This window comes from Telmatherina bonti, assembly GCF_933228915.1.
Source record: "Telmatherina bonti genome assembly, chromosome: 1".
Classification (NCBI taxonomy): Eukaryota; Metazoa; Chordata; class Actinopteri; order Atheriniformes; family Telmatherinidae; genus Telmatherina; species Telmatherina bonti.
The window spans coordinates 28207256-28233755 of record NC_136619.1 but is presented as its reverse complement, the minus strand read 5'-3'; the positions used below and the strand labels follow the sequence as shown (position 1 = coordinate 28233755).

Here is a 26500-nt window from a genome sequence, read left to right as displayed (position 1 = left end):
AGTATGTGTATAGTACTATTCAACTATTCATGTGACCCATCCATCCATCCGTTTTCTTAACCGCTTCTTCCAATTAAGGGAAACGGGGAAGTTGGAACCTATCCCAGCAATCATTGGGCGAAAGGCAGGGTACACCCTGAACTGCTCGCCAGTCCATCACAGAGCTGCATGTAACTGCATGTATCATCCATCATTAGGAGGGACATCACCTAGAGAAAGGCTTTGGCAAAAGAAGATACAACTGCTTTAAATGTTACCAAAAAAACATATTTTAAAAAAAAACATGCTGTAGTTTTTGTCATGACCTCTTTTACAGTTATTTTGTGGTGTAGTTGTTTCATTTTCTCAGTAGCTCCTCACACTGGCAGCAACATTACAAATGGTTGTGATACTGCTTTGATGTCATTTGGCAATAATAATCATACTGTGAGTCTCAGGCTCAGATTGCACTTATTTTTCAAAACATATTTATAATTGTTTAGTTATGATGAAACATTTTTGCTCATAACATAATGTCACTTTTTGCACCATTATAATTCACATTTAACTGTGTTGACATCAGTGTTCCTGATTTATACACAAATGAGGGTAAATCTTAATCCAATTTTTGCCTAGCTGTTTACTCACTCTCTGGAAGATGATTCCTTCACGTGAACTGAATGTCTGCTCTCGCTTGACAGTAAGAAACATTTTCATCATTTTCACAATTAAGTGCTTGTCTCTTTCCAAATGAAATGTCACTTTTTTTTTTTTTTTTTTATTCTAAGCCATATTTATTCCAGCTCACTATGCTGCACAAGTGTTGTGCATTAAGTGCAGCAAAACACAGAAAACTGCTTGAAGTTTGTAACTGGTTGCTCATGCAAGATAGAAAAGAGCAGAATCTCCACTGAGACTTGGAGGAAAATAATGGCTCCATCATCATCCATCCACGTTGCTGAGTCCCACGGCTTGCAGATATGTCAGCTAGATTATTCACCCATAATCACAGTTTGGCCCCAGCGATGTCACCTGCCCGGCAGATCGAGCTTCAGTTGAGTAAACACACTGGTGGTCTGGTGTCAGGTCTACCTGGATTCTCTGCTGACATTGTCTGCTATAAATATACACATCTACACAGTTCATCTAAAGCCTCCACAATAAACGCACAGCTGCACTTAACTTGAGTGTTCCTATTGCAACAGCCTGTTCTCATGCAGAGAAGTTGCTGTTTTAATATTTATCACAGGGGTTTTACTGTGTTTAAAGAAGGCGGTGGAAAACAGCACAGATTTTGCTCTTGAAACGGTCAGTTCTTTAGTGAAAAGTATCCAACAAAGTTGAAGAATTAAAAAACAGCAGCAGCAAAGCTACACTCCTACTTCTTGCTTGAGACTGTTTGCACTGCTATTGATGAGCGCTTAACCAGGTTTGCTTGGTACAATGAGCTCAGTAGGTCTTGTCTTTCAGTAACACAGCTGAAGATAAATATTTCAAATGCAACCACTTCAACGGCTGAAGGACAGTTATCTGTGATGCCTTTCAGTCTTCTTGTTTCACGCCGACTTGAGCTAATCAGAGCTGAAGTCCCATATGGCTTTACTGCATGGCTGAGAGTGAGTTGCTCACTTTATTGGAAGCGTGAGTTATGTAAAGTCTTAAAACAACTGTAGGACAGGGTTAAAAATAGCAACAGGGAAACAGGAATATTTGGGAAACAGCTCCTAAAGGGTCCTGTACTCTTTCACCCAATTTTCATGGACAGAACAGTGAAACAACATTTCAAGAAAGATGGTGGTCCTCCGATATGTCATATTCTCATGCCGTTAATCATCTTGATAGACAGCAAAACATTATACAATAGATATTTTAACACTGAAAACTTGTTTGTGCATTTAAAGGTTTAGAGCTACAATCATGTTTATCTTTTATAAAAAAAACAAAAAAACAATCTCCAAAAGTCAGACCTGTTGCTTTAGATTTTTGATTTAATCATTTTATGCATCTGTTTCTAGAGACAGAAATGCAAAGTATCCTCTTTTTTGTTGTTTGTATTGACAGGTGCAATCAGCTGGTGAATGGCAACACACTGAATATGTCTGCTGCAAAATCAATACATAAAATGTTCTTTTTCTTCTGAGGAGCGAGTCAGTAAATCTGTGTATGTGTATTATTTATGAACGCAAAACCTTTTAAAAGTCATGTTTAAAAGATGCACATTTGCAGTCTGAAAAATAAAACTGATAAAGTCAAGATATGTTTTTATTATTTGCATTAATTATTTTGATTTATTAATATATTTTTGGCTGTGAGTGTTTTAAATGGAGTTCTTTAATGAAAATAAGTTCATATCCCTGATAGAGCCGCAACAAATTTAGTAAATTATTGGTCAGATTATGTTTAAATTTAAACCTATACATATATATTCATATATATACATATATATTCATATATATACATATATATACATATATATACATATATATATATATATATATATATATATATATATATATATATATATATATATATATATATATATATATACATGTGTATATATATATATATATATATATACCTGTTTTTGTTTGTTTTTTAAGGATCTTTCAGCATTTTCATTTGTAACATCGAGTGAAAGTTTTAAATATGCAAACAATAATATATAACAAACCGGAAACACTAAACACAAAATGGTGAAACAAAGGCAAATTAAATAAACAAGAACAACAACATATTAAGAGAGAAAATCACAAGGTAGAAATCATCCACGTCCAGTCATTCATACAGCCTTCATACAGATTACACACAGCAAGTCCTAATCAGACTGCAACCTATTATAAATATATCGATCCATCAACCCTCTGTCACATTCTACAGATACAACAAACTTTCCAGATGTGTATGTTGAATAAAAACCAATAAAAGGTCGCCATATTGTTTAAAATAAAACTTGTTTCCCTTTTATTTAAAAAAGAATTGTTCTAGAGCCACACTTGGAGAGAGTTTCTTTAACCAATTACCAGTATTTTGTCTGCACATAAGTACACTGCAATCAGCTGTTTTGCTTGCAGCAGGCAGCCCAATACCAATAGTACAAGGTTTATGGTTCTACGTTTCTCTCTTTAGCTTATATCTGTATGTGTGCACACCCACCCATCAGCAGTAATAGATTTAGGCAGGGTGGTGTGCGGTTTGTGACTCTGCCTCCTTCCATCACACCTGTGACTTCCTGTAGCCAGAGGCATCACCAGCTTTCATAACAGCCAACTGCAGATGGACACTGGTCTGCACACGTCAGTCACACTGCACTGGAGACATGGGGCTCTTGGCCAAGTTGGGGCCTGGACTTTTTCCTCACGTGCATTTATCTTCTTGCAGAAACACAGAAAATGTCTTTGTCTGTGCAGTCGAAACTTTTACAATGATGCAATTTTATCATTCAAGTTGATGCTTTCGATCACAAAATAAAATGTTTTCAATGAAACAGAACAGAAAAAAAACAAAACAAACAAAAAAAAAAAAACCAAAACAAAGAAACTGTCGTTGGTGCTTTAAATTTTACTTCCATGTGCTGCACAGCTCTTGTTTGCCTGTCGTGCAGTCATGTATAAAAGATGAGGAGGGTGTGGTGACACTGGTGTTTACTGTGCACTGATTTGGTATTGTCAATGTGTTGACATAAAACAATGAATAAATCAAATGATTGTAGTTTACATTTTAGCTAACATAAAAAAAAAATAAAATAAATAAAGTTAATGTTTTGGGAAGCTAAGCATAGCAAAACAAAGCTGCTTTGTTAAAGTACACAATATGCTATACTTATCTGTAAAGAGATGATTTAAACAGTATTATTAAAAACATTTCTGATGAAAGGGTAAGTTGTTTGCCTTCCCATTCTTGCAGCAAAACATGTGCTTTAATAATAAATAAGTTGGCATACATACATTTCACTACATAAAATGTTTTGGGCACTTGTGGTAAAAAATTTCAGTCCCTATGAATATAGAATAGGTAAAAGATTTTTTTTTTTTTTTTTTAAAGAATTTTTAAAAGATACACAATTTCACATTTTTTTGTTTACAGTGTCAAGATAGTAACAATAAATCAAATATTAGGTTTTGTAGTTTAGTTTCAAGAAAACAGGAATTAGAAGCAGTGATTTATCATGTTTGGCAAACAACAAGATAATTAAAAACATTTGGTAAAAACTAAGTTAGTACAATTGTGACAAGCTTGAAAGTCAGTATTTGGTATGACTTTACTGACACAACAACAACCATTCATCCATCTTTTGGTGTGCCTGCTTATTTCAAAGCAGGTTTACAGGCGTGACTGAGCTTCTGCTGCTGTCAGGCAAGAGCTGGGTAAACCTTGACAGGTTGCCAGTCTCAGCTGGAAGCCTCTTAGGGAAACTTTCTGTACATGGTCTTCAAGAATAAGTCTTCAGGCCTCGAGTTTGTTAGATTTATTTCTTTTTCTTAAAGGACATCCCTTACAATTTTTTAGGGGATATGCTGCACACATTTAATTAATTATTCAGAAACCACCTTCCTGGTGGGAAAAATACATTAGTATGTCTATCAATTAAAGTTATCATTGAACATTTTTTCATAGCTTTATTTTCTTTTTGTAGTTGTGTTTGTCAGATCCCTAACAAAGATGTCAAGTGTTTATCCTGAAAAACAAGCTGCATCATTGGAACATGATTAATATTATTTACATTTTTTATAACATTTCTTTTAGGTTTAATTTGACCACATTTTGTTCTGGCTAAAGAGGGCTTAAACTTAAACACTGAAGCCTTATGCCACATTTATGTCTCTTTGGTTGACCTGAGCTGACAGGCTCACAGCTGCCATTCCTCCTCCTCCTCCTTCAGGCAAATAAACACCTCAGACTGCACCTGCAGCACTCTGAGTTACATAATCCTGTCTGCTCAACATCCGCTTTACTGTCCACTTAAATGTTTTTGCCTCTATTTTAATTAATTTTATTATATTTATTGAGAGACCTAAAGTCAAGTTTGACACATCAAGTAAACACATCGAGTAAATCTAATTTAAACTTTATTATGTGCTTTTTTAAACCAGTCTCCAAATCTCTATATTTTTATTTATATTTATGGAAAACAGAGTAATTTAAAGTTTCATTTTAATCTCTCAGCTGCACCGAGGCATCTCTGTGCATCTTACATACTCCTCAGATAACTGCATAAACATGTGGCATCTTGTTTAAAGTGGTGCAGATTGATCAGCTTGTACCTGTAGGCACACATATCTGGCATATGAAAAGTGTAAATTATTTATTCAGTGCAGTGTGTGTGTGTGTGTGTGTGTGTGTATTATAATGGTCTGTACAAACACACACACACACATATATATATATATGTGTATTTATATAGATAGATAGATAGATAGATAGATAAAGATATGTATGTGTGTGTGTGTGTGTGTGCATGATATGCATGATGACCATCAAAAGAAAATTGTGAGAAATTTGTCTTTTTTTTCTTCTTCTTCATGAAATGAAATTGAGCAGGAAAAAAAAAAACACTTCAATTTAAACTGTACTTGATCCCAAGAGTCCATTAGTACATATGTTTAGGTTTTAAAGTAAAGCTCATAAATGTACTTCCAATGTGAACCCATCAGGAGTGTTTGCAGCAGATCATGTACCTGGGCTTCATTTGCATTTTTACAGATCAGTGTGTTTTGAATAATGCAAAAGTGTAGAATTGCATCCACGTATTTTCATCACAAGAAAAGATGTTTTCACGGATGAAAATTCTCAATAGTTTAATCCAAATAACAGATAAGTTTGTAAGTGTTTAAGAAATGTCTGGAGAACTGTGAGCTTCAGTATGGGACTGAAGTTATTCATTCTTGACATCTTTCTTCATGTTTGTTTGGATGTACATTGACTTCATCTAGACATTGCCTCTTGCAATACTGAAAATATTTTAACAAATTCTGAGCTTTTATATGACTTTTAGTTTTTTTTCATTAGCAGACAAAAAGATTTGCAGGTAATTTCAGTTCACATCAAAACATCGTCCACAATTTTACATCACGTGTAAGTGATTGTCAGGACTTTAGACAATGAAGTCTGATATGGGAATTTATTCCCTGCTTTCCCAAACATTTTGGTACCAAATTTCTTCAAAAATCATAATTTTGTTCCATCATTAATGTAAAAAGTTAGAAGCTGTAGCCAAACAGAGTAATAAAGCTTACTCAAAGCCAACCTGTGCAGATCCCTGTCCTCATTCTTCCTCAGGTTCTTTGGTTGCCAACTTGGCTGACAGATTTTAAGCATTGATGCTGTTTTAACATTCATTAATTCATTTATCTTTGCTGTGTTCCACTTTGCAAGTATTACTAACACAGGGTCTTCACAGAACAGTTTATATTGCACCACTGTTCTGAAAACAAAGCAAAATGTTTGAATTTATTTTGACAATGGGTGTTTGAGTTGATGCAGTAGACCATTGTCCTGTTGGTTCTACATTTAAAAGCAAGCAAACCTCTCAGGGACAGAGTGCAACTTCTGCCTCCAAGCTATGATAGAAATTATTTGAGGAAAGCCTACATCTAAGTGGCCATCAGTTCAGTAAAGTTTAGCTTTTCTTGGAGCCCTTCCTCCCCCCTGTGACATCGCATATGGGATACGAGTCGGTCTGGACTTAGCCTCAGGAAATGGAGAGGGAAGCGCTTGGCAGCTCACAGCTGATCCTCACAGAACTGCTGCCTTCACTGCAGTGGCTAATGACCACTGTCTATTCTTGGCCTTTTTGATAAGCTAGGAAGGCATTTCAGTGTGTCAGTGAGTGACAAAAAGCCAAGAATATCTCCATAAGCAGTCATTCACTCTAGTGGGAGGCCATGGTACCATCCTGCTATGACTGGAAGGACTTTTTGCTTTGTGCCAAGAACGCAGCAAAGTCATCTGTTCAAATATAAAAATCTCTTAAATAATCAGTGTTTACTGCTACATTCACAACGATCAGACCAAGTTGGACTGCGGAAAAATTTGTCCTTGTAAATTAATAAAAAACAGCTTTTCCCCAAATTTAAACTTGTTTTAGTTTTAATATATTATTATTTTTGTTTACAGGTTAAGTACATTTTAGTTTTCTAAATAATTTCCCTGGACCTACTTCTCCACACCAAACTACAAAATACTTAGGTCCAGGCTCTGAAAATAAAAACAAACTGAAAGTAGATATTTTTGTTATGATTGTGCAGAAATCTTCTGGTGAAAGAAGTACAAGGTTATCAATAGGTTCTGCCACCAAGATTAATGATGCATTTATTTGTTTTATTAATTTGGAAGGTTTTGAGAGGATGAGAAAGAGATTGTTTCATTTTTTACTTTCAAATTTTTAAAAAAATGTATGGATCACAGTTTATGCAAGAAAATGAAAAAATAATTGTACATGGTAAAACTTAACACTTGATATGTCCAAAACACACAAGAAAAGAAAATTAACGAAAAGGTTGAAGATTTCTGTTCTGACTCTGTAGAATTTCTACAGTCTCAGAAAGGTGAAGTCAGACAGCCTGCACCTTACAAGGAACTAAGTGTAACAATCTGCTGTGTGGGCTTCTGCTACAACAAACTGACTAAATGTGAAGCAAGCACTGAATAACAGAGGTTAGCACGAGCTGGGTGTAGAAGCTAATAAAAATATCACTGAGCAAGAAGCTGCGACTTTTAGACCACCAGTAAACTCAAAGCAAACCCATGAGAGCTGTGATTCATGAGCCAAGCGAACCAGCCTACCAGGAATTTCTGCATTTAGAATTTTTCTGAAAACACACACACACACACACAAAGAAAGAAAAAGAAAAGTCCTGTGATCAACTGGGAACCTGTCCAGGGTGTTTCTCGGCTGGGATAGGGTCCAGCTTACCTGTGACCCTGAATTAGGCAGTATGGAAAAATGAATGAATCAATGGGGAAATCAGAAGACAAAAGAAAGTGAAAGTTTTCATTCTGAAACCTCAACTTGCATCCGAACTTGTGTGATTTTGCTTCCTTTTCATAAGAACTTCTTTGTGGTTCAAACATTTATGGCTGAATTATCCTAACCCCAGAGGTGCTTCACAGAGCATAGAGTGAACAAAAGCAACAGCGGCCTTTGTCATCTGCTGGCAGATACTGATTTACACATTCATAAATCCCACTCGCAGAAGAAGGGGAATACATTATAGAATCACACACTGGATGATTTGAGGTAGATGAGGCTTTTCCCCTCTTTCTTTGCAAACACTTTTAAATGTGAAATTTTGAGGAACACAGGTGAGCTATTAAGAGAACCATCACTGGAATGACACAATTTGAATGAGAATTAAAGTGTTTCTACATTAAATTTCACATTAAACTCTAAGTATCAGGGTGATATTCATGAAAGTATAAGAGATTGAGTGAGCAGTAATAACTTCTCACATAGTTGATGTCCCTGGCTGTACCAATAACCCCTCACTTTCCCTTTGTTCACCAAACCAAGTCAAACAAGTCACCAAAACAAAAAGGCAGGGCTCTAGTTAACATTTTTCCACTTCTAAACTTGTTAATCACATAAATAAAAGCCATCAAGCATCAATTTTTATCTAAAGTATTCAATGTTGCAGCTTTCTTGGCTTCTTTGAAATGTTTTTTTTTCTCTCCATTCTGTCAAATTAGGTTTATTGAACTGAAACGTACACAGATATGCAAGTTTTACCTCCCAGTGCAATATAATTTATTCTTTTAGGAGTCTTTAAAAAAAAAAAAAAAAAAAAAACATCTTAAATGGTTGTGGTGATTTCTTTTTATACCCCAAGCGTTTGTAAAATAAGTTTATATTCTTAGTGGGACATCAAATAAAACAACCTGACTTTATGTTTCATCTGTATTTGAAAAGCAAATTATGGATCAAGTAAAATCAAGATTACAAGAAACAAAAGACACACATAGATGAGTTGGATACATTTATAAAAATGTGTTCAGGCAAAGTGGCGTCAGTGAATACTGGAGAAACACTATCTGTTGTTACACTGTAACAAAACATGAATGGCTGAATTCAAGTTGCACACTTCAGCTTCTAATCACTGTACATTCAGTGAAGATTTAGTCAATTAATTTTCTATGTTTTTTTTAAACCTTACTGCCATACATCCACCACCCTGGGAAACAGGATGAACAAAACGGGCAACACAAATAGGCAGAATTAATCAGCTTACAAGATGAGGACAATCATGTTGCTTTGTTGTAATAAATGGCAGGTACAGGAGCTGACAAGCCCCCAAAGTCTGTGTTAGAACTTCCCATCAGATTCCCTTTGATCTGCTCCAACAGCCTCAGATACGCTGCTGAAACCTTGATCTCTGAGAAGACACATACACCAGCAAATTATCAACACATGTTTAATGGCAGCTCTGTACTAAATCTGCAGTGGGAAATTATTTGTAGGTTGAAAAATTGTTCCAATATTGTTACTGTATGAAGAACTGTCCACCTGTAGCCTCTGACACAGTGATACACCAGATTGTACTGAACAATAAAAGGGTAAAAAGTGCACCCATAACAATTAGTGGGCATCAATACATTTCGTATTTACAGCTGTAATTTGTGGGCAAATTGTTATGCATAGGGGAAAAAAAAAAAAAAGAGTCTGTTTCAGTATCAGACAGGGTTTAGACAAAAATACTGGCCAAGCTCCATCCCTTTACTTTTGAGTATTTCACATGCCAGTATTGGTATGTACTCTACCAAAATACCAGTCAACTTTCTCAAGCTTAGTTCAGGTTTACAGAAGCCAAACAAACTAATAGTGCTACAAGTAAGAAAAATGTGCAACTGAAACCTCTTGCTGCAAAGTCAGAATACATCTTAATGAATGTGACTAAACAATGACAAGCACACACGGCAACACAAGGTCCTGTGTTGACAAAAATTAAACCAGAGTTAAAAATTAACCAAATATTTTAGATTATTTTAGCTTAAAAGCAAAAATATATGGAAAAACAAGAATGTCTCAAACTTTGTTTCCTCAAAAACCTTCTGTTGTTCTTTGTGATAATTTACAACATTTATTATATAAGTGCTGTAAAATTAATTTATATGCTCTGTTAAATTGCAGAAAATGTCTTTATTAAGTTTCAAGGCAAGGATCTCAGTTAGCACTTAAAGATCATTTAAAGTGAAAACAAACAGCTCCTTTATTTTCAAGGATGACTGGTACCTAAACTCTGACATGGCATTTTCTTCTTAGCACTTCATAGTAACCACTCATACTCACTTCAGAAGTTGTTCCAGCTCTCGTTTTATTTTGGTCACCACAGGTGGACCCTGATATGTTAAAGCAGTGTAGAGCTGGACCAATGAAGCACCAGCACGGATCTTATCCATGGCATCCTGCCCGTTGGCCACACCTCCGATTCCAACAATTGGCACTTTACCTTCAATAAAACAAATACGTAACATGTTTAACGTGTACTTTCTGACTCTGTAGAGAGAAGGAAACAGACAGATATATGATGCATATGTTAAAAAAAACCTTTTGTGAGGTTGTACATTTCTCTGACAGTGTTTGTGGAGAGATCTTTGAGAGGCTGGCCACTTAGTCCACCAGCCTCAGACTTCTGTGGGTCCTGGAGCGTCTCAGGCCGGGACACAGTGGTGTTGGACACCATTAAACCATCCACTCCCAGCTGGGAACAAACAACATATAAAGAAGCAAGGACAGGGAGTGAGGGGCATTTGTTGCTGTATCAACCGCTGTTTGTGTGACACTGAAAAAAGGCCACCTGGTGGTCCCAGTCCTCTAAGGTGAAGTGCACTGTGACAAACAATGGCATGGAGTGTTACTCAAATATTTGCTTCCTTAATGTCTCTTCCATGAAGCGCATCCCCCCCCTTGCTCAGTTGAGTAAGATTCATTTTATTATTGAGGAGATTTTACTAATACAAGGGATGATTTTTAGAATCACAATTATGATTCAATCTTTCAAAATTAATGTCAAGGTGATGAACTTTTCTAATTGGGCCTTCGCCTTCACTAATATCTTCTCACGAATCTTCATAAATCTATTGAAATTGGGGAATAAACCCTGTGTTTGATGAACACAAGTCTTTTTTGGCCACAAAATTGTTAGTATCTTTCCTCCGAGATTGGTGAAGAACAACCTCTCTGGAAGTTGAAAAGACATGGCAGCTGGTCCTACTTCGCATATGTAAATTTCCGAGGATGCCTAAAAAAAAGCCATGAGACCGAGAAGCCGTGCGACCACGCAAAAACAAAAAAAAAGAGGAGGAAAAACTAGAGCTGCAAGCGTTTATGACAGGGTCCAAGCTCCCGAAGCAGCACCCTTCCTGGCCAGCGCTGAAACCGACGGCCATCAAAATGGTTGTCGCCATCGCTATGCCTATGCTCTGGCCCAGACACTGACATTGGTCATCACCTTTTCAGCCAAAATCTGGAGGCCACAGAAGCCATGTTGAGTCATTTGTCAAAGTGTAAAACCAAGAAACTAACTGTTAAAAGCAATGCTTTTTTCTGCCTGATCTAGACGCAGGCCTTCAAAAATATCTATCCCGAACATCTTAGTTTAGTTTGCAAATTTTTTCAAAGTTCACAATGAAATCAGCTGTCCACAATCTATTTTCTACATGACCCTGTGTATGTCCAATTTTTTGGAAAAATAATAATTCCTGGGATGACCAAGACAGTGTCTTGCATGATGGGAATGCTTTTGGACTGCTGCCATGCAAGATTAGAGAAATAAAAAATGAATCAGTGTTTTTGGTTATTCATATCTCAAAATGATAAATATTCATCAAAAATACAAAGTTTGTTTAAAATTTAGGGGAAAAAAATTCACAGGTGATTGGGCATGCATTTGGAGTTATGTGAATTTTTGGGTGCATCTCAGACTGATATTTGCTGAAATAAAAGTAATTGAATTTATTAGGTGTTTTACGACTAAATAAAAAAATCAACATTGACGGTTTTGATGACTCTGTGCTTCCCCGCAGGCTTGGACCCCTAATAAAGGAAATAACGAGAAAAAAAAAAAATCATAAAAAAGGAACTTGTTTGTCCTTATTTTTAAAGTCATACATCTGGTTATACATGACCGCACTGAGATTTAAATCATTTAAAAGCAAACTGACAAATAATTACTCCCAAATTTGGAGAGCAAGTTGGGCAGGCAGATATAGTTTTTAAATACTAATAAAACTAATCAGTATAATAAAGAAAATCAAAAAGTGCTACATTTAAATATTAGACACTGCAGTTAGCAGGTGGATCTGGGCGTCTCATGGCGTTGGACATTTATAGTGTGAAATTCTTGTGGATGGGCAAACAGACCTGGTGAGGGTACTATAATACACAAGTGTATGAAGTCTATTGCACTGATGGTGTTACTAAGACCAGCTATTATTGTAAAAAATAAATAAATAAGATAAATAACACTAAATTGCAAAAAGTTATTTTAAAACTGAAAAAAATCATCACATTTTTTTTTTTTTAAATTTCTTAGAATAAACTGGACAGTAGAAGGCAACTGAATTAAAAAACATTAAAAAAAAAACAAACATTTTTTAAAGCATGACAGCATACAAATGTTTTCATGAGCACTCATGAGTTTTTGTAGAATTTGTTTTTATATCTAAGATTAATTCCAAATAAACTAATATTTTCACGAATGCTACAATTTTCATAAAAAGTTCATAATCAGGTCTTCAGTACAAACTTGTCTCTAAAAACCACTGGTAAATGCCCAGATTCATCTTAATGTGAACCAAATAGTTTTTGTCAACCTTTGCAAGCTTCTTTACAAAGACTTTGTTTGGAGAAACAAAAAGCTTAGTAATCCCAAAAGGGTCAGAAAACTCTGTATCAGCTGTCCAGTTGGCTGCATCTTGGACAAAGGGTGTGTACACTTTGCATGTTAACACGCCACATCATGTCACAGCTCAAATTTCAAGACAAGGAAACTACAACTTCTGAAAGGCTTCAGGTTTTTCCTTCTTTTTTTTTTTCTTCAACTGCACAATAGCAAATTGGACGTTGACAAACAGATCGTTTTCCATAAATACAGAATCCAACATCAGTGTTTAGTTTAAGTAAATCAAATGGATCAATGGAAAAGATAAGTAGTTAAATAGAAATTAAATTTAGAAAAGGTAAATTTCAAAACCTCAGTGATGACATCAGCAACATCCCGTTTGTCCTGGGCACTGAGGTCAGGAGCGATCTTTACCAGAACCGGAGGCTTGTGTTGTTCCTGCAGGGCATCCCGCTCTTTCAACACCTGAGCAGATTGTATGAGTATTAGGTGAAAAAGCAAGGAGAGTTTGACCAAAAGATACCGCATTGTGCAAAAAAGAAAGATCTAAGGTATCATGAACATGAGGGATCCAAATTCAGCTTCTGAATTGATGAACTAGTTTAACAACAGAATATACATATACAGCTGGATATGCACATTCAAGTATGCACCTTACTTCTAATTTAAGTCAGTATGAATATTAGCATGGGGCATTAGTAAAGTACAAGGTATGATGCAGAATTTTTTATTGTGCCCTTATTTTTATCAGCACTTTCGTGAGCCTTCAGACAGTCGTACCGAGCATAAGAGTTGGCGGAGTTCAGCCTTTCCCTGTAGATCCCGGAGACCAGGAGTGTTTGGACTGCTGACGTTGACTACTAGGTAGTCAGCCAGTGGGCCAAGTGTTCTCACCCCCTCCATGTAATCTGCCCCAGCATCCTGGGAAAGCTTGTTCTTCCCCAGGTTGATGCCCAGGGGAAGGCCAGCTATAAACACAGACACACGCATAGATATAAACTCACATGCACACACACAAATGGGAAGGCTCAGGTAAACACAAACACAGGATGCATCATCAGACCCATGACTGAACTGGGGCAGAGGGTAGTGATGTGCTAAATGAGCTGGAAGCAATAAAACGTGAGACGACAAGGACAGGTCGGGATTATTTAAAATACGAGGAAAGCAGGAAATGTTTTGAATCTGGCTTCCTTTGTAACAATCTAACGGCTCAGTGACAGATGGCGTAGAGGAGAGAAAAGCAAGGGTTTATATCAGACATCTTCAACAAAACAGATGTACTAAAATTAACCTGTTTACCTAAGTTTGCCTTTATTTTTAAATCAACTCAGTCAGCACATTTTCATTCAACTATAAAAATCAGGGAAAATCAACTGACTTTGACGGTTCTTCTGCTGCGTTTCCTCTCTGGCCTTCAGCCTCTCCTGAACTTCTGCCAAACCACAGCTGTTGAATCCGTACCTGTAAAAACCGCACACACATGGTAAAATATCAAGCCATGACTAAAAATACATAGTTTCTTATACACCACACTGAGAAATGATGTTCAAAACATCTAATTGGGTTCATTATTGATGCTCTCTTTAAAGAGATACCCTGCTATTCAAACAGCAAGACAAACACACAATCCGTTTGTAAGCTGTATATGAGTAACATAACATCTATGACGTCACCCACCGCTTAGTGAAGTGCCTTTTTAAGCCTCAAATTTGTCATATGTTCATATTGGGTGAAGACTTTAGTGAAAGAAGTAAATATCTATTTAAGGTCAGGCATTGTCATTCTTCTTCAATGAACTTGCATATTATTTCACATTAAACCACCAGTTCAGTTCATCATTACAAACATACATCATTAAATGAAATACTTACAGTTAATCTTTACAGATCAACCAAAATTAAATGTAGAAGGTATTTTAAAAAAGCAACAACTAACTGGTAAATTCACCATCAACAGACCCAGATGGGGATCTTAAGATCATTTTGTGGTTCTTCATTGTAAAATAAAATTAATAATGTAGCCTGCATTTTTCAGATAAATTTGTTTTTTATAATGACAGTAAAAATTAACATGTTAATGCTAAGAATTTAATCTATGAAATTTACAAGGTAATTTTAATAAACAAGCTCATTCCAGTCCTATAAGAGCTACAATCCAGCTGTGGTGAAGCAGGAATGTGTGTGTGGGTCCAAAGACATGCATGTAGGTTACCTGGTTTTTCTAAATTTTCCCTTGAACTAAGTGTGTGTGTGGTTGGTTGTCCCGCTGCGTTGGCCCTGCGATGGACTGGCAACCTGTCTCCCTGCCTCTCGCCCAATACTTGCTGGGATGGGTTCTAGCTTCCCCATGACCTTTGACTGGACTAAGCAGTTTAGAAAATGAATGGATGGTAATGAAATCAGTAAATAGACTAAAATCTTTTTAGCACAGATCTCAGTTCAGTGGCACAATACAAACACACTGATCTACCGATTTAGAAAATGTGGTGAAGATATGAGTGATTCTTCATCCTGCATGAGTGCATATATATATATATATACAGAAAGTGGATTTATGGTTCTGTCATGATTTTGGAAGAATCTGCTGGCAGAATTGCTGTTATCCCAAAAGAAATATTAGTTACTAAAAAAAGACACAAGGTTTTTCTGACAATCTTTATCCTATGCTGATGTATTTCTGCCATGATTGTAGTGGTCGCTTCCTGAGTGAATTATGCCTCCACCCACAGGGCTTTGATGTACAAAATCATTTTAAGCTTATGTTGTTGTCTTATATGCTCCACTAAGCAATAATCCAATAAATACCAGCTATTACGGGTCTAACTTTGCTCAGCACTTTGTTAATTCACATACACTGTAGCATTTTACATAGAAATATTTAAATAAATATAATCATTCATCCCCAAAAGTCCCAAGAGCATAAAACAGCACATATGCAAAGAAAAAAAAAGCATCTGGTTCAATCTGTACGCCAAATTATCACAACTAAATATTAATAAACTCAGTATCCAATTTGATACCATGTTATGTGATTTGTACAAATATGTATCATGAACATAACCATTCATTTCCATCCATGAGGTTTTGAAGCAGTTTCAAAAGACTGAAATCATTATAAAACTTGTGATTTTTTTTGTATGAAATTAAAGAATAAAGTTCAACAGTTTTTTTTTCAGTTGGAGTGAAGAGCCTTTCCAGACATACCTGTTAATAACAGCTTGATCTTTAGTGAGTCGAAACACACGTGGTTTAGGGTTCCCCTCCTGAGGCTTTGGAGTAATTGTCCCCACCTCAACAAAGCCAAAACCTAATTTGTATAAGCCATCTACAGCCTCTCCATGCTTGTCAAAACCTGCTGCAATCCCAATGGGGTTTCTGAACTTCAATCCAAGTACTTTCACTTCCTGTCGGAACACATCAGCAAGTTTTACTTTTTTACTTTTTTCCTTGTTACTTAAAAGAATCCACTGAGGACACTTTGCTGCTACATGCTTACCAATGATGCAGGGTCCTGGTAGCGATTCAGAGGAACCAGACCCATTCCTATCATCTTCACAGCCAACACATGTGCTGTTTCTGGCCCCACAATCCTCTGCAGCAGAGGCATCAGCTGGTTGGCATAGAAATGTTCATCTCCAACAGCAGTGAGGTACGAGGCAAACAAGAGGCCACCTGAGGTGATGACTTTCACTGCCTCTTTAAGTTGCTTCTGTTGATGAAAGAATAGAGAAAGAAAGAAAGACTGAATTTGATTTTAATTACTCTAAATACTGCAAAATATTTACTGTTTTTGCAGTGAGTGAATTCTCATGTTAATTTGAGTCTGCATACAGTGTCTTGGCTCATAAATACATTACAGTCCTGGTTAGATGGGATATTATGGTTACATGGAGGCAAATGGGGAAAAACAAACAGCATGCCATTATATAAGCCAGAACACTCTAACCCAGTAGAATGAAAAGCAAGAATGAATTAATTTATTTAATAAATTCCTATTGTGCTTTCTGGTGAATTTTTTAAAAGCGCATTTAGGTTTTTTTTGTCTTTTTCTTTTCAACTAGCAAGTTTTACTTTGATAAAAGTAGACATCAAGTAGGGCACATATATGCCTAACAGTCACGTTTCATGGTTGTAGACTATGAACAATATACTGTAAAATATACAACTGCTATTCAGTGTTCCTTGTTATGTGGCATGGGTATATGTTCTCATGTAGCTGAGCACAGTGTCAGTGATCCTCTGCTGATAGTAGTGAAACAAACAAAAGCTTTAAATGATATGCAGTTTTGGATGTAAACCAGTTTTTCCAAGAAAAAGCCAAAAAATATATCTGTTCACAACAAATGGCGAGTTGGCAATTTTACTGACTACAATACACTCCTGAGTTGGAAGGAATTTAATGCAAACAACAACGCTGCTCCACCCAACCATGATTCAATGCTTCACATTTAGTTTAGTTATGTGACATTAAAACAGCGGCCCTGCAAAGCAGAAATATGCTCCGCTAAGCTCAAACATTCAAAGCAAGGTCTGTTAAAAGATGTAGAGTTTTTGTGCTGCCGACATTGTGGCTTTGGAAACTGGAGCTGCAGAAGATAACACTAATGACAAGCAGGAGGGTCTTATTTGATTGATACAGCCTACAATTGAATGATGCTTTTCACAGAATGCATCTTAACACAGAATACAAATGGAGACCCTGTGGCTTGTGAGTTAAATCAGGTAAACAACCTTCAGTGTACAGAACTGTGCTCGACCACAACCACCAATCTCTGAAGTCTTTACAGTGGCTGGCTGTCTCTCAGAGGATACACTTTAAAGTCCTGTTGCTGGTCTATAAAGCTCTGAGTGGTTAGGGAAGAACCTTCCAGACCCCTTGGGTCATCTGGATCCAGTCTTTTATCAGTTCCCAGAGTCAGAACCAGACACGGAGAAGCTGCTTTCAACTTCTATGCTCCACATTTCTGCAACAAACTCCCAGAAATCCTCACATCGGCTGAGTTTCAGTTTGTTTAAATCCAGGTGTTATCAGAATGCTTCTTGAGCCTCAGTGATTGTATCAGAGAAGCTCCTTGATGTGTCCTGTGTACTTATGTAGTAAGTGTGTGCCCTTGTGAGCAAAGCACCCAAGATGCATGTTTGTACCACAGAATAGGTGGGTTAGTAGATGAATATAACTTGTGATGTAACAAGAGAAAACACTTTTGCGAATCCCTTTGGAGATAACAGTAACTATTATTGATTTCTCTGTAGATTGGGACATTAAAACCGGCGAGCAAACATTTCAGCAAAGCAAAATTACATACTGATAGATAAAGGTGGTTTTAACAATGTATTATTTATGTACTCTTCAAGAGTAAACAACGTCTTTCTTGTTACAACAAATGATGGAATTAACTACTAAAGTTAAGAAGAGTATTTGACCAAGATAAAAGACATTGTTTTCTTTTTTTTGTTTGTTTGTTTTTAGATCTAATGAAGAGTGCCTGTAGACGCAACTTGTAGAAGAAAAAAAGAGGATAGTTTATGCAGAATGTTCTCACTTTAAAAATAATGACACGATTGGTTGCAGTTTTGGAGGAAATTTTAGTTACATCACTCACAGTAACAGCTAATGATTTAGCATACTGCTGAACATGTAAACTTTTTCCTTATATTTTCCTGAGAATAACAGCCCTGTTTTCAAAGCACGGAGGAAGCCGGTAAATACACTTTCACTGCCTTCATTTGTGACTGTATAAATATGCAAAATACACCGGCAGAGAGATGAGCTACCGTGTTTCCTGGTGTAACCTAACTTTCGTGCAGAGCAACTGAGATAACAAACAGAAGCACAGGTTTCGTTTTAGACACCTCATTCTGTAAAACCCACATTGCCTTAAAATGCACGAATTTACCTTCAATTGTCCCGCCATGGACGCACTTTGTCATTGCATTAGAGGACATTGAACGCATTTCCCACGTTACACAAACCCATACATGCAACCAGCTTCCTACATTTCTTCTCGCGATATTTCCGTCGCGGTTGTTCAAAGCGGAGGAAACGAGACGTGGTGGAAGAAATATTTATGATGCTTCAGCCTCCTTAGTGAGAGATATCCAGTTAGAAGAAGAAATTAAAATAAACATTTTTTTATGGAAAAAAAATATTGACTGAAGTTCTAAAAATGTGTTGTTCAGTACAGAAGGAAAGCCTGAAATTTAGTAACATCAGGTGAGTTCATCACTTTGCATCTTGTTTGAGTGGCTCCACTGATTTTCCTAAAATATTTAGAACAAATGCAGAGTCCCCCTCCCCCCAACCTCAAGGAAGCTCTCTCATTTCCATGGGACGACTGAAGAAACCTTGCTCATTTGTAGATCCAGCCACAGTTCCAGCAACATTGTGATCTTTAGCTCTGGACATTATATAAATGATGAATATCCTACTGCAAAACTTTCCCTTTTTGTGGATTTCAGTTGGATGTCTATTTCTACCTGAAAGGTCTGAGGCCTGTCCAAACAATGACCTGCCAGCACAGTGTGATTTTGTTTTTGGAAATGCTTGTTTAGATCTTGCTGGGGAACCAAAAACATGGTCTGAGGCCAGAAACAGCTGTGTCAAGAAGGGAGGAAAGCTCCTGGAGGTGCTGAACATCCCAATCAAGACCTTTCTGAGTGGCATCGCCAAAGATGGAAACACTAGCAATTTTACTTGGTGGATGGGAGAAAGGATCCTAATTGATCACCGGGAGCCCACTCTAAGTAAGTCTAATACAAAATTAGTTTATAATTTCCTTGCTATAGTAATGTGCCTATTTCTAATCCAATAATGTGGGATTGTCATGTAAAGCGGAAAAAAAGACTTAAGATTAGATAAGATTGTTTGATTTAATCATCAAAAAAAGTTGATATGAAAGTTTTAAGATTATTTGGATATATAGTATCAAAAGAAATACTGTCATAAGACTAGAAATTGTCTCATTACTTTCAAGGAGGTTACTTTTTTGCTTTGTTGTGCTCAGAATAAGGGTAGGTTTCATTTGAATTTTGGGCATGTAGAATCTGAATTTAAATATTTTTGAATACTTTCTCTGGAGGGAAATTAATGTTTTGTTTTTAAAACCTTATTTTGATTTAATGACATCAGATAAACTTCCTTTTAGATAGGGATATGGGACATTTATTAGAAAAATAGCAGAAGGATGAAAAAGAATTGAAAAAGTTTAGATGTTGTATCCTCCTGTGTGAGATTATGACATTTTTGGTGACTGATTCAATAAGCAAGTAACAAGGTGACAGAAACACAAGGACTGCTGAATCCAGTGTCCCAAAAATAAGCACCCTAAAGCCACATATGTGTTTGTGCCCACACGTTTTCTTTAACAACAGATTTTTCAAAGACCATTTGCACGTACATGAAGCTGAATCCTGTTCAGTCCCTAACATCTGACTGCAGCGAGAAACGAGGCTTCCTCTGCACCCACAGTATGTTTCACAAATCACTCCAAAATACCTAATGCCTTAACTCTGCATATTTTTCTTCCTTTATGTACTCCTTTCCCACTTTTTTCAGACATAGGTTTGTTATATTCATATTCTCAACTGTTAATTTCTCTTAAACAAGTTGTTGGTTAAAAGTCTTACTCTTTTTTTAAAGCCTTATGTTCACCATCAAGCACAAAGGTAAGAGATGCATCTCATATTATTCTTTAAGTAGCTATAGATAGAATTTTTACACGTTCTTTATGTTCATGTTTCGCTGCAGACAACAACCATGTCCAAGAATTCATCCAAAGCTCGTAAGTTAGACTGAAATGTTGTATATGAGTATAATTAAGTTGCTTCTATTAGGATTTATCAGTCTATCAGGCTGTAAAATAAGTTTTTTGTCCTGCTTTCACTACATCTTATTTCAGGATACAAAAGGAATTTAATTGAAATGGCATTGAACCTTGCAGACATTAACAAATTTCTTGAAGTGAGGGAAACATCTTTAATTCATTCTTTCAGCAATACATCAGTCATTTACTGAAAAAGGGCTATTTTCAATTGTTTTGTGTTGTTTTCCACTGCAGGCTGCAGACACAGAGTTGAAAAACATGGAAAAGACTGAAGGCGAGCCGACGAATAGCAGCAGAGTGGGAATATTCATTTTGTTAAAACATTGTAATTGTAATTGTAATTGCTGCCAGTCTTATAAATTTCAAGTCATTTTATAACACTGGCATGCCATGCTTTACCAAATTTCCCTCCGTTGTTTCTTCTTACAGGATAATTTTATCAAATATTTGTTGAACGGCACAAAACAACTGAATATAATTAATGACACTTTTGACAGAGTCAACACCATAGTAAATTTAAGTACTGGCATCCTTCGTTTATCAATGAAACAATGTGATATTGATACCAATCCAAACCCTCAAGTAAGTTCAAATGCTTTCATTATCAAACATGAAAGTGCTGTGTTTCTGCAATGGTTCTTCACAGTCAGATGATTGTTCTTTCCTCCACAGTCTTTGTTTGAAAGAGTTTTTGAGATTATTCGGACAATTTCTCTGCTAAAAAGTCCACCACTCAATCATGTAACTATTACCAAGTATCCAATAGGCACAGTTTATCAGAGCACGTAGGTATTTCTTTTGTTTTATTTAATCCAAATGACACCCAGTTTAAATTTTTAAAGCTACTATCATTTATAAATGTGATTTTCTTTTCAACAGCCGCAAAGCTGCTGACCTCGGTGGTAGTGTGCTTGGTTCAGAGAGTGATGGGGAGTTCATTAAGCTCCCCTCGTTTTCAGCAATGAGTCGAGCTCTTGACAAGTACAGCACAGTTGTCGCACAGGTCTGTGTTAGTTATCAGCATGCATATCTGTGCTTGTGCTTTTACCTGTTACAATTTAACAAAACTTGTTTTGTTCTTAGATGGCCACATTCACAAGTAATCCTCATCCCTCCAATGACAACATATCAGGAACAGTTTGCAGCCTTTTACTCAGTGATGGAAAGTCGGACATTAAGCTGGAAAACCTGTCCGAGATGATTGAGGTGCAACTACTGTAAATATTGGGTATTATGTCGTTACAACTATAGTACCGTATTATTTACTGTAGGTGGTACATTTGTAGTCCAGGGCAGAGTCAAGTTTTACATAGTTAATACAATGTTTCACTACCGTCTAGGTTTTTAAGTAGACAATCTAAAAGTTCTCCTAAATGTAAAAGCTTAAGTTAAGTACTACCGCTATGGACTCCACTAAGAGTGGAAATCTCTGAGTAATGCAACCCCTGGCAAAATAATATGGAATCACTGCTTCTGAGTTATGTTTGTCAGCTGCTATCATTTAAAAGAAAATAACAAAAGAACAGTGATAAAACAGATAATTTTGCTTAATATTTCTTTTAAAAAACAGAAAACAAAAATTGTAATGTAATGTAATTAAGGCTTTTCTATTAAGATTAAGCCAGATGAAAATTTTGGAATGGGTCAAGCATTGCATACAAAACATGAAGGCAAAACAATATTAAAACATCAAAAGACAAGTAATAAACAAAAACGGCGTGCCTGGGGAACTCTAAATACAACCACTTTCAAATTAAAATTATGTTTAATAGATGGTTATATTGATTTTTAAACACGATCGATAGATTAATCTAGGTCTGTGTATTGTTACACCCCAAGCATCTGCCTGTTTTTCTTTTACATTGTAAGTTAAAAGCTTTTTTTAGACTAACATAAAGGGAAAGTTTTGATTTTAATGGTTCATTCTATGACACCTGTTGTCCACGGTCTTCTCAGATCTTTCTGCGTCGTCCAAATCCTTCCCCTGTGATCAACTCCACTTTTGTGCTGGAGGAAGGCCTAAAAGCAGTGACTTCATTTAACGTATCAGACCCTGAGATTACCATCATCTTTGATGTGGAGCCCAGTGTCAATGTGTCACTCAAACTTACCTTGTCTCATGGTTCACCCCCCAACTCCACATACTTCAGCAACACGACCATCTTGAACTCTACAAGTAACTCTCACCACTAGCATGTTGACCTTGTATACTATTTAACTTGAGCTTCGATTATTGCTTTCACTCTTTGCTGCTTAAAGAATAGATGAATATTTTAGCTTCTTTTTGCATTAGGAGGCTATCGCTGGATGATAACCCCAGATATGCTCCAGCAGACTCCTGGGGTCTGGTATGTTGATGCCAGATTGGGGAACTCTGTGGATGAGACAGACGTTAAACTGACAATGTCTTCATTTGTGAGTAAGTGCCTTTACTGGCACAAAGAGAAAGAAGTTTGGAGAACCGATGGCTGCATGGTGAGTAGATATGAGCTAATAATCTGGATGTACTGCTTTGTCTATGCATGCTATTCCTGTAGCGGGGTTACCACTCACTGACGTGCTGTATTTTATCTCAGGTGGGAGAAAAAAGCACTCCAGATCTTACACAGTGTCTCTGTAACCACCTTACTCTCTTTGGGAGCTCCTTCTTCGTGATGCCAAACTATGTTGACATATCTCGCACAGCAGAGCTCTTTTCCACAGTGAATGAGAACTATGTGGTGCTGGCCCTGCTGTGCGCTTTCTTTGGCCTTTACCTGGCGACGCTGATGTGGGCTTGCTATGCTGATCGCAGGGCCAGATCTAAGGTCAGAGAGGTCTCACATAACAAGTCTTTCTGGATGTGTTTTATCATATCCTCATCATGCATGAATTAATAAAAATCAATGCAACATTTTTTAATACAATATTTTACTTCTACAGACATATGCAATTATACTTTTTTGTTTATTAGTGATATTTAGAATTTATCATGATTTATTATTTATTTTAATGTATTCTTTAAAATATTTATGAAATAATTTAAAAATTATAATTATATTATGTAAATTTCTTCTATAAAATATAGCTGTATTATTTTCTTTTCCTATTTATTGCAAAGGCAAACTTGCATAATTACATAATGTTCGATTACATCATATATTTATTTATCCTCCAGTGAGTGGAAACGTATTGGATGACTCACTAACATCCACTGTAGTAATTTATTTACAAAAATACCATCCTCATTCATGAATATGCAAGAAAAAAGCTTGTAAATAGGTGTCCACTTCATGTCCACTGTGCATGAATTTGTATTGCATGTGTTTTTGGAAAGGCTGTGAATTAAAAGATGTTATCATGCTTCAACCCACCATGCAATGTTACTACAGTAGAATTTAGATTGGCTGCTTTAAAAAAGTGTACTCCTCTCATAATTTAGTATTATTTGCAAGCACATAATCTCTTTGCATCGAACTGTTTAGCTTTTTATATATTCTAGAAAACAATCTTCTTAATGTTACTAAACTTAGTTATGTTTTGCAGCACATTCATATTTATCTTCCTGCTGTAATCTTAATTACCAGAGGAAAATTACTCTGCTGACGGACAACCACCCTGCAGCTCTCTACAACTACCTGATCAGTGTCCAAACTGGCCATCGCAAGAATGCTGGGACTTCTGCTAAAGTAAGAATTTCTGCTCACTGACATGATCAAGATTAAATTTACTTCATCATGTTGATGAAACATATCAAAGAATATTTGTTTGCAAAGTCCACCACTTAAAGAAATCTTTCAGAAAGTTTTAGACAATATTTATGTGAAATGTTAAAAAAGGAGATTTCAAATATTAGAAAGTAATTTAAATCCAGTACATGATCTAAATAAATCCTTAGGCTGAAAGAGAGAATTCATTGATCTGTCCATTCCTCTAGAAACTTTAAATATGCAAAGTGCTATACCAAAAGCAACATGATTAGAAAATGGTCATTGTTTAGGCTAAAATAAACTCTTTTTACAATGCAATCAGAGTTGTGGACACCATTTTAATTCCTTACACGCATTAGCTCAAATTTCCACTAGAGGTTGCATAATCTGTAAGCATAAAAGCTGTATCTGCTTGCATTCACACATAATATAACAAGAGGATGACTTAATTCAAAATAGTATGAGAAAATAAAATTACAAAAACTTTAATATAAAAACCAAGAAATTTATTTGTTTTGTTGTTTTTGTTTTTAAACAAGCTGAGCAGCTAAACATTTGTAAGGTTATTATGTTTCATGTTTTTTTTTTTATTTAAGATGCACCAAATATTTTAAGTGGCTGACAGGTGCGGACTGCAGCCAGTTCAGTACTGTCAACTTATGCAGAAACTGCTGTGGCAGTGTGTTGCTAGAGTAAACAGGGATTTCCTTGGAAAATCATGTTTCCCTGGAGCCTGTTTACATTGTTTAGTATTATTCTGTCTCCACATTGTTTCACAGATATGCAGTGAATTGACACTGGTGAAAAAGTGGTAACAATTCGAAAAACTAATGCAATTAAAATGTAATTAAAAAAATTATAATTTCTTAAAGATTAAAGAGTGTTTTTGTTTTATTTTGAGTTAAGTTTTAAATTATTTAGTAACTATTACTTTCTGGTTTTAATTACATTCTGCACAGCATCTATAGTTTTGAAGAAACAAGGCTTTGCATATGTTTTGACATCTTAAAAAGCTACAGTTGTATATTTAATTAATTTTTATAAGCAATCCTCTCAAATTGTTTCAGATCAAATTTTAATATAAATATGACTTAGCACTAAAGATGGATTTAAGGTCATTTTAAGACAGGGCATGTTTATTTGATTCAAACAATTTAACAACAGGGTGATTCAAAGTGCTTCACAGAGACAAAACACTAGAAAATAAGAAAATTAAAACCAATAGAGAAACAGTTCTGAATGAACTGCAGTTGTATAGTAGATTATTATGTAGACCTGTTGCAATAATCAAGCTGACTAAAGATGAAAGCACGGACTAGTTTTTCCAGGTCCTGCTGGAGCTAAATCAGATCTTTTACCCTTGATTTATTTTTAAGATGATCACAAGCTGACTTTGTTTTCAACAGTTAGGTCTGAGTCCATAATTACATCCAGATTTCTGCCCTGGTTTGGTGGTTTTAAGGTTTACAGAGTGAAGCTCTGTAGTGTCCTTTAATCATTTCTCTTGGCTCCAAAGATAATCAGTTCGCCTACAGTTAGCTTACATATTCAATGTCACTAATTATATTTATATATTCCATGTATTTACTTAAAGTAAGAACTGCGTAAGTCGGTCATTCCAGGACTGGTTTATCTATGACATGTGCTCTCCTGCAGGTCTCAATGAAGTTGATTGGATCAGAAGGAGAGAGTCGCGCATATGAACTTACCGACCCTGAAAAGACAGTATTTGAGAGAGGATCAACCGATATGTTCATTCTGGCTGCACCTTTTCCTCTGGGAGAAGTGCGAAACATGCGGCTGCAACATGACTGTTCTGGAGGCCATCCATCATGGTACTCAAAGCTGAGTTTAAGAAAACACATTTTTAACTACATTAGATTAAGACAAGCACTTCCCATAAAAATTGAAAAATTTTCCCATAATGTGTACAGGAAAACAAATTTCTGCATCTGCTAATGTAATATTTGAAGTGGGCATACTCATACTGTAAAGCTATTTGTATATTTTAACTTTTCATGTTGGGCTGCACGGTGGCGCAGTGGTTAGCACTGTGGCCTCACAGCAAGAAGGTTGCTGGTTCGATCCTTGGCTGGTTTGGTCAGTGGCCTTTCTGTGTGGAGTTTGCATGTTCTCCCCATGTGGGTTCTCTCCAGGTACTCCGGCTTCCT

The 26500-nt window shown here is 36.2% G+C and overlaps 1 protein-coding gene across 1 annotated transcript; it reads right to left on the bottom strand.

Moving 5' to 3' along the window:
- Window positions 1-8972: 8972 nt before the first annotated feature.
- Window positions 8973-18810, bottom strand: dhodh (dihydroorotate dehydrogenase). The gene is made up of 9 exons (XM_079242095.1): window positions 18715-18810; window positions 16314-16526; window positions 16022-16221; window positions 14197-14279; window positions 13596-13783; window positions 13167-13280; window positions 10520-10673; window positions 10262-10421; window positions 8973-9347 (listed from the first exon to the last, which is right to left on the bottom strand). Exons 1-9 carry the CDS (start codon window positions 18730-18732, stop codon window positions 9278-9280), a joined length of 1200 nt encoding a protein of 399 aa, XP_079098221.1. The 5' UTR covers window positions 18733-18810; the 3' UTR covers window positions 8973-9277.
- Window positions 18811-26500: the final 7690 nt, after the last annotated feature.

Bases quoted from the DNA above. Each gene is read 5' to 3' on its own strand.
- dhodh (XM_079242095.1), bottom strand. The intron at 10,674-13,166 runs GTTTTGAAATTT...GTTTGTTCCCAG, and splicing joins TTGCTGATGTCATCACTGAG to CTGGGAGTGGATGGTTTAAT. The intron at 10,422-10,519 runs GTTTTTTTTAAC...GTTTTATTGAAG, and splicing joins AATGTACAACCTCACAAAAG to GTAAAGTGCCAATTGTTGGA.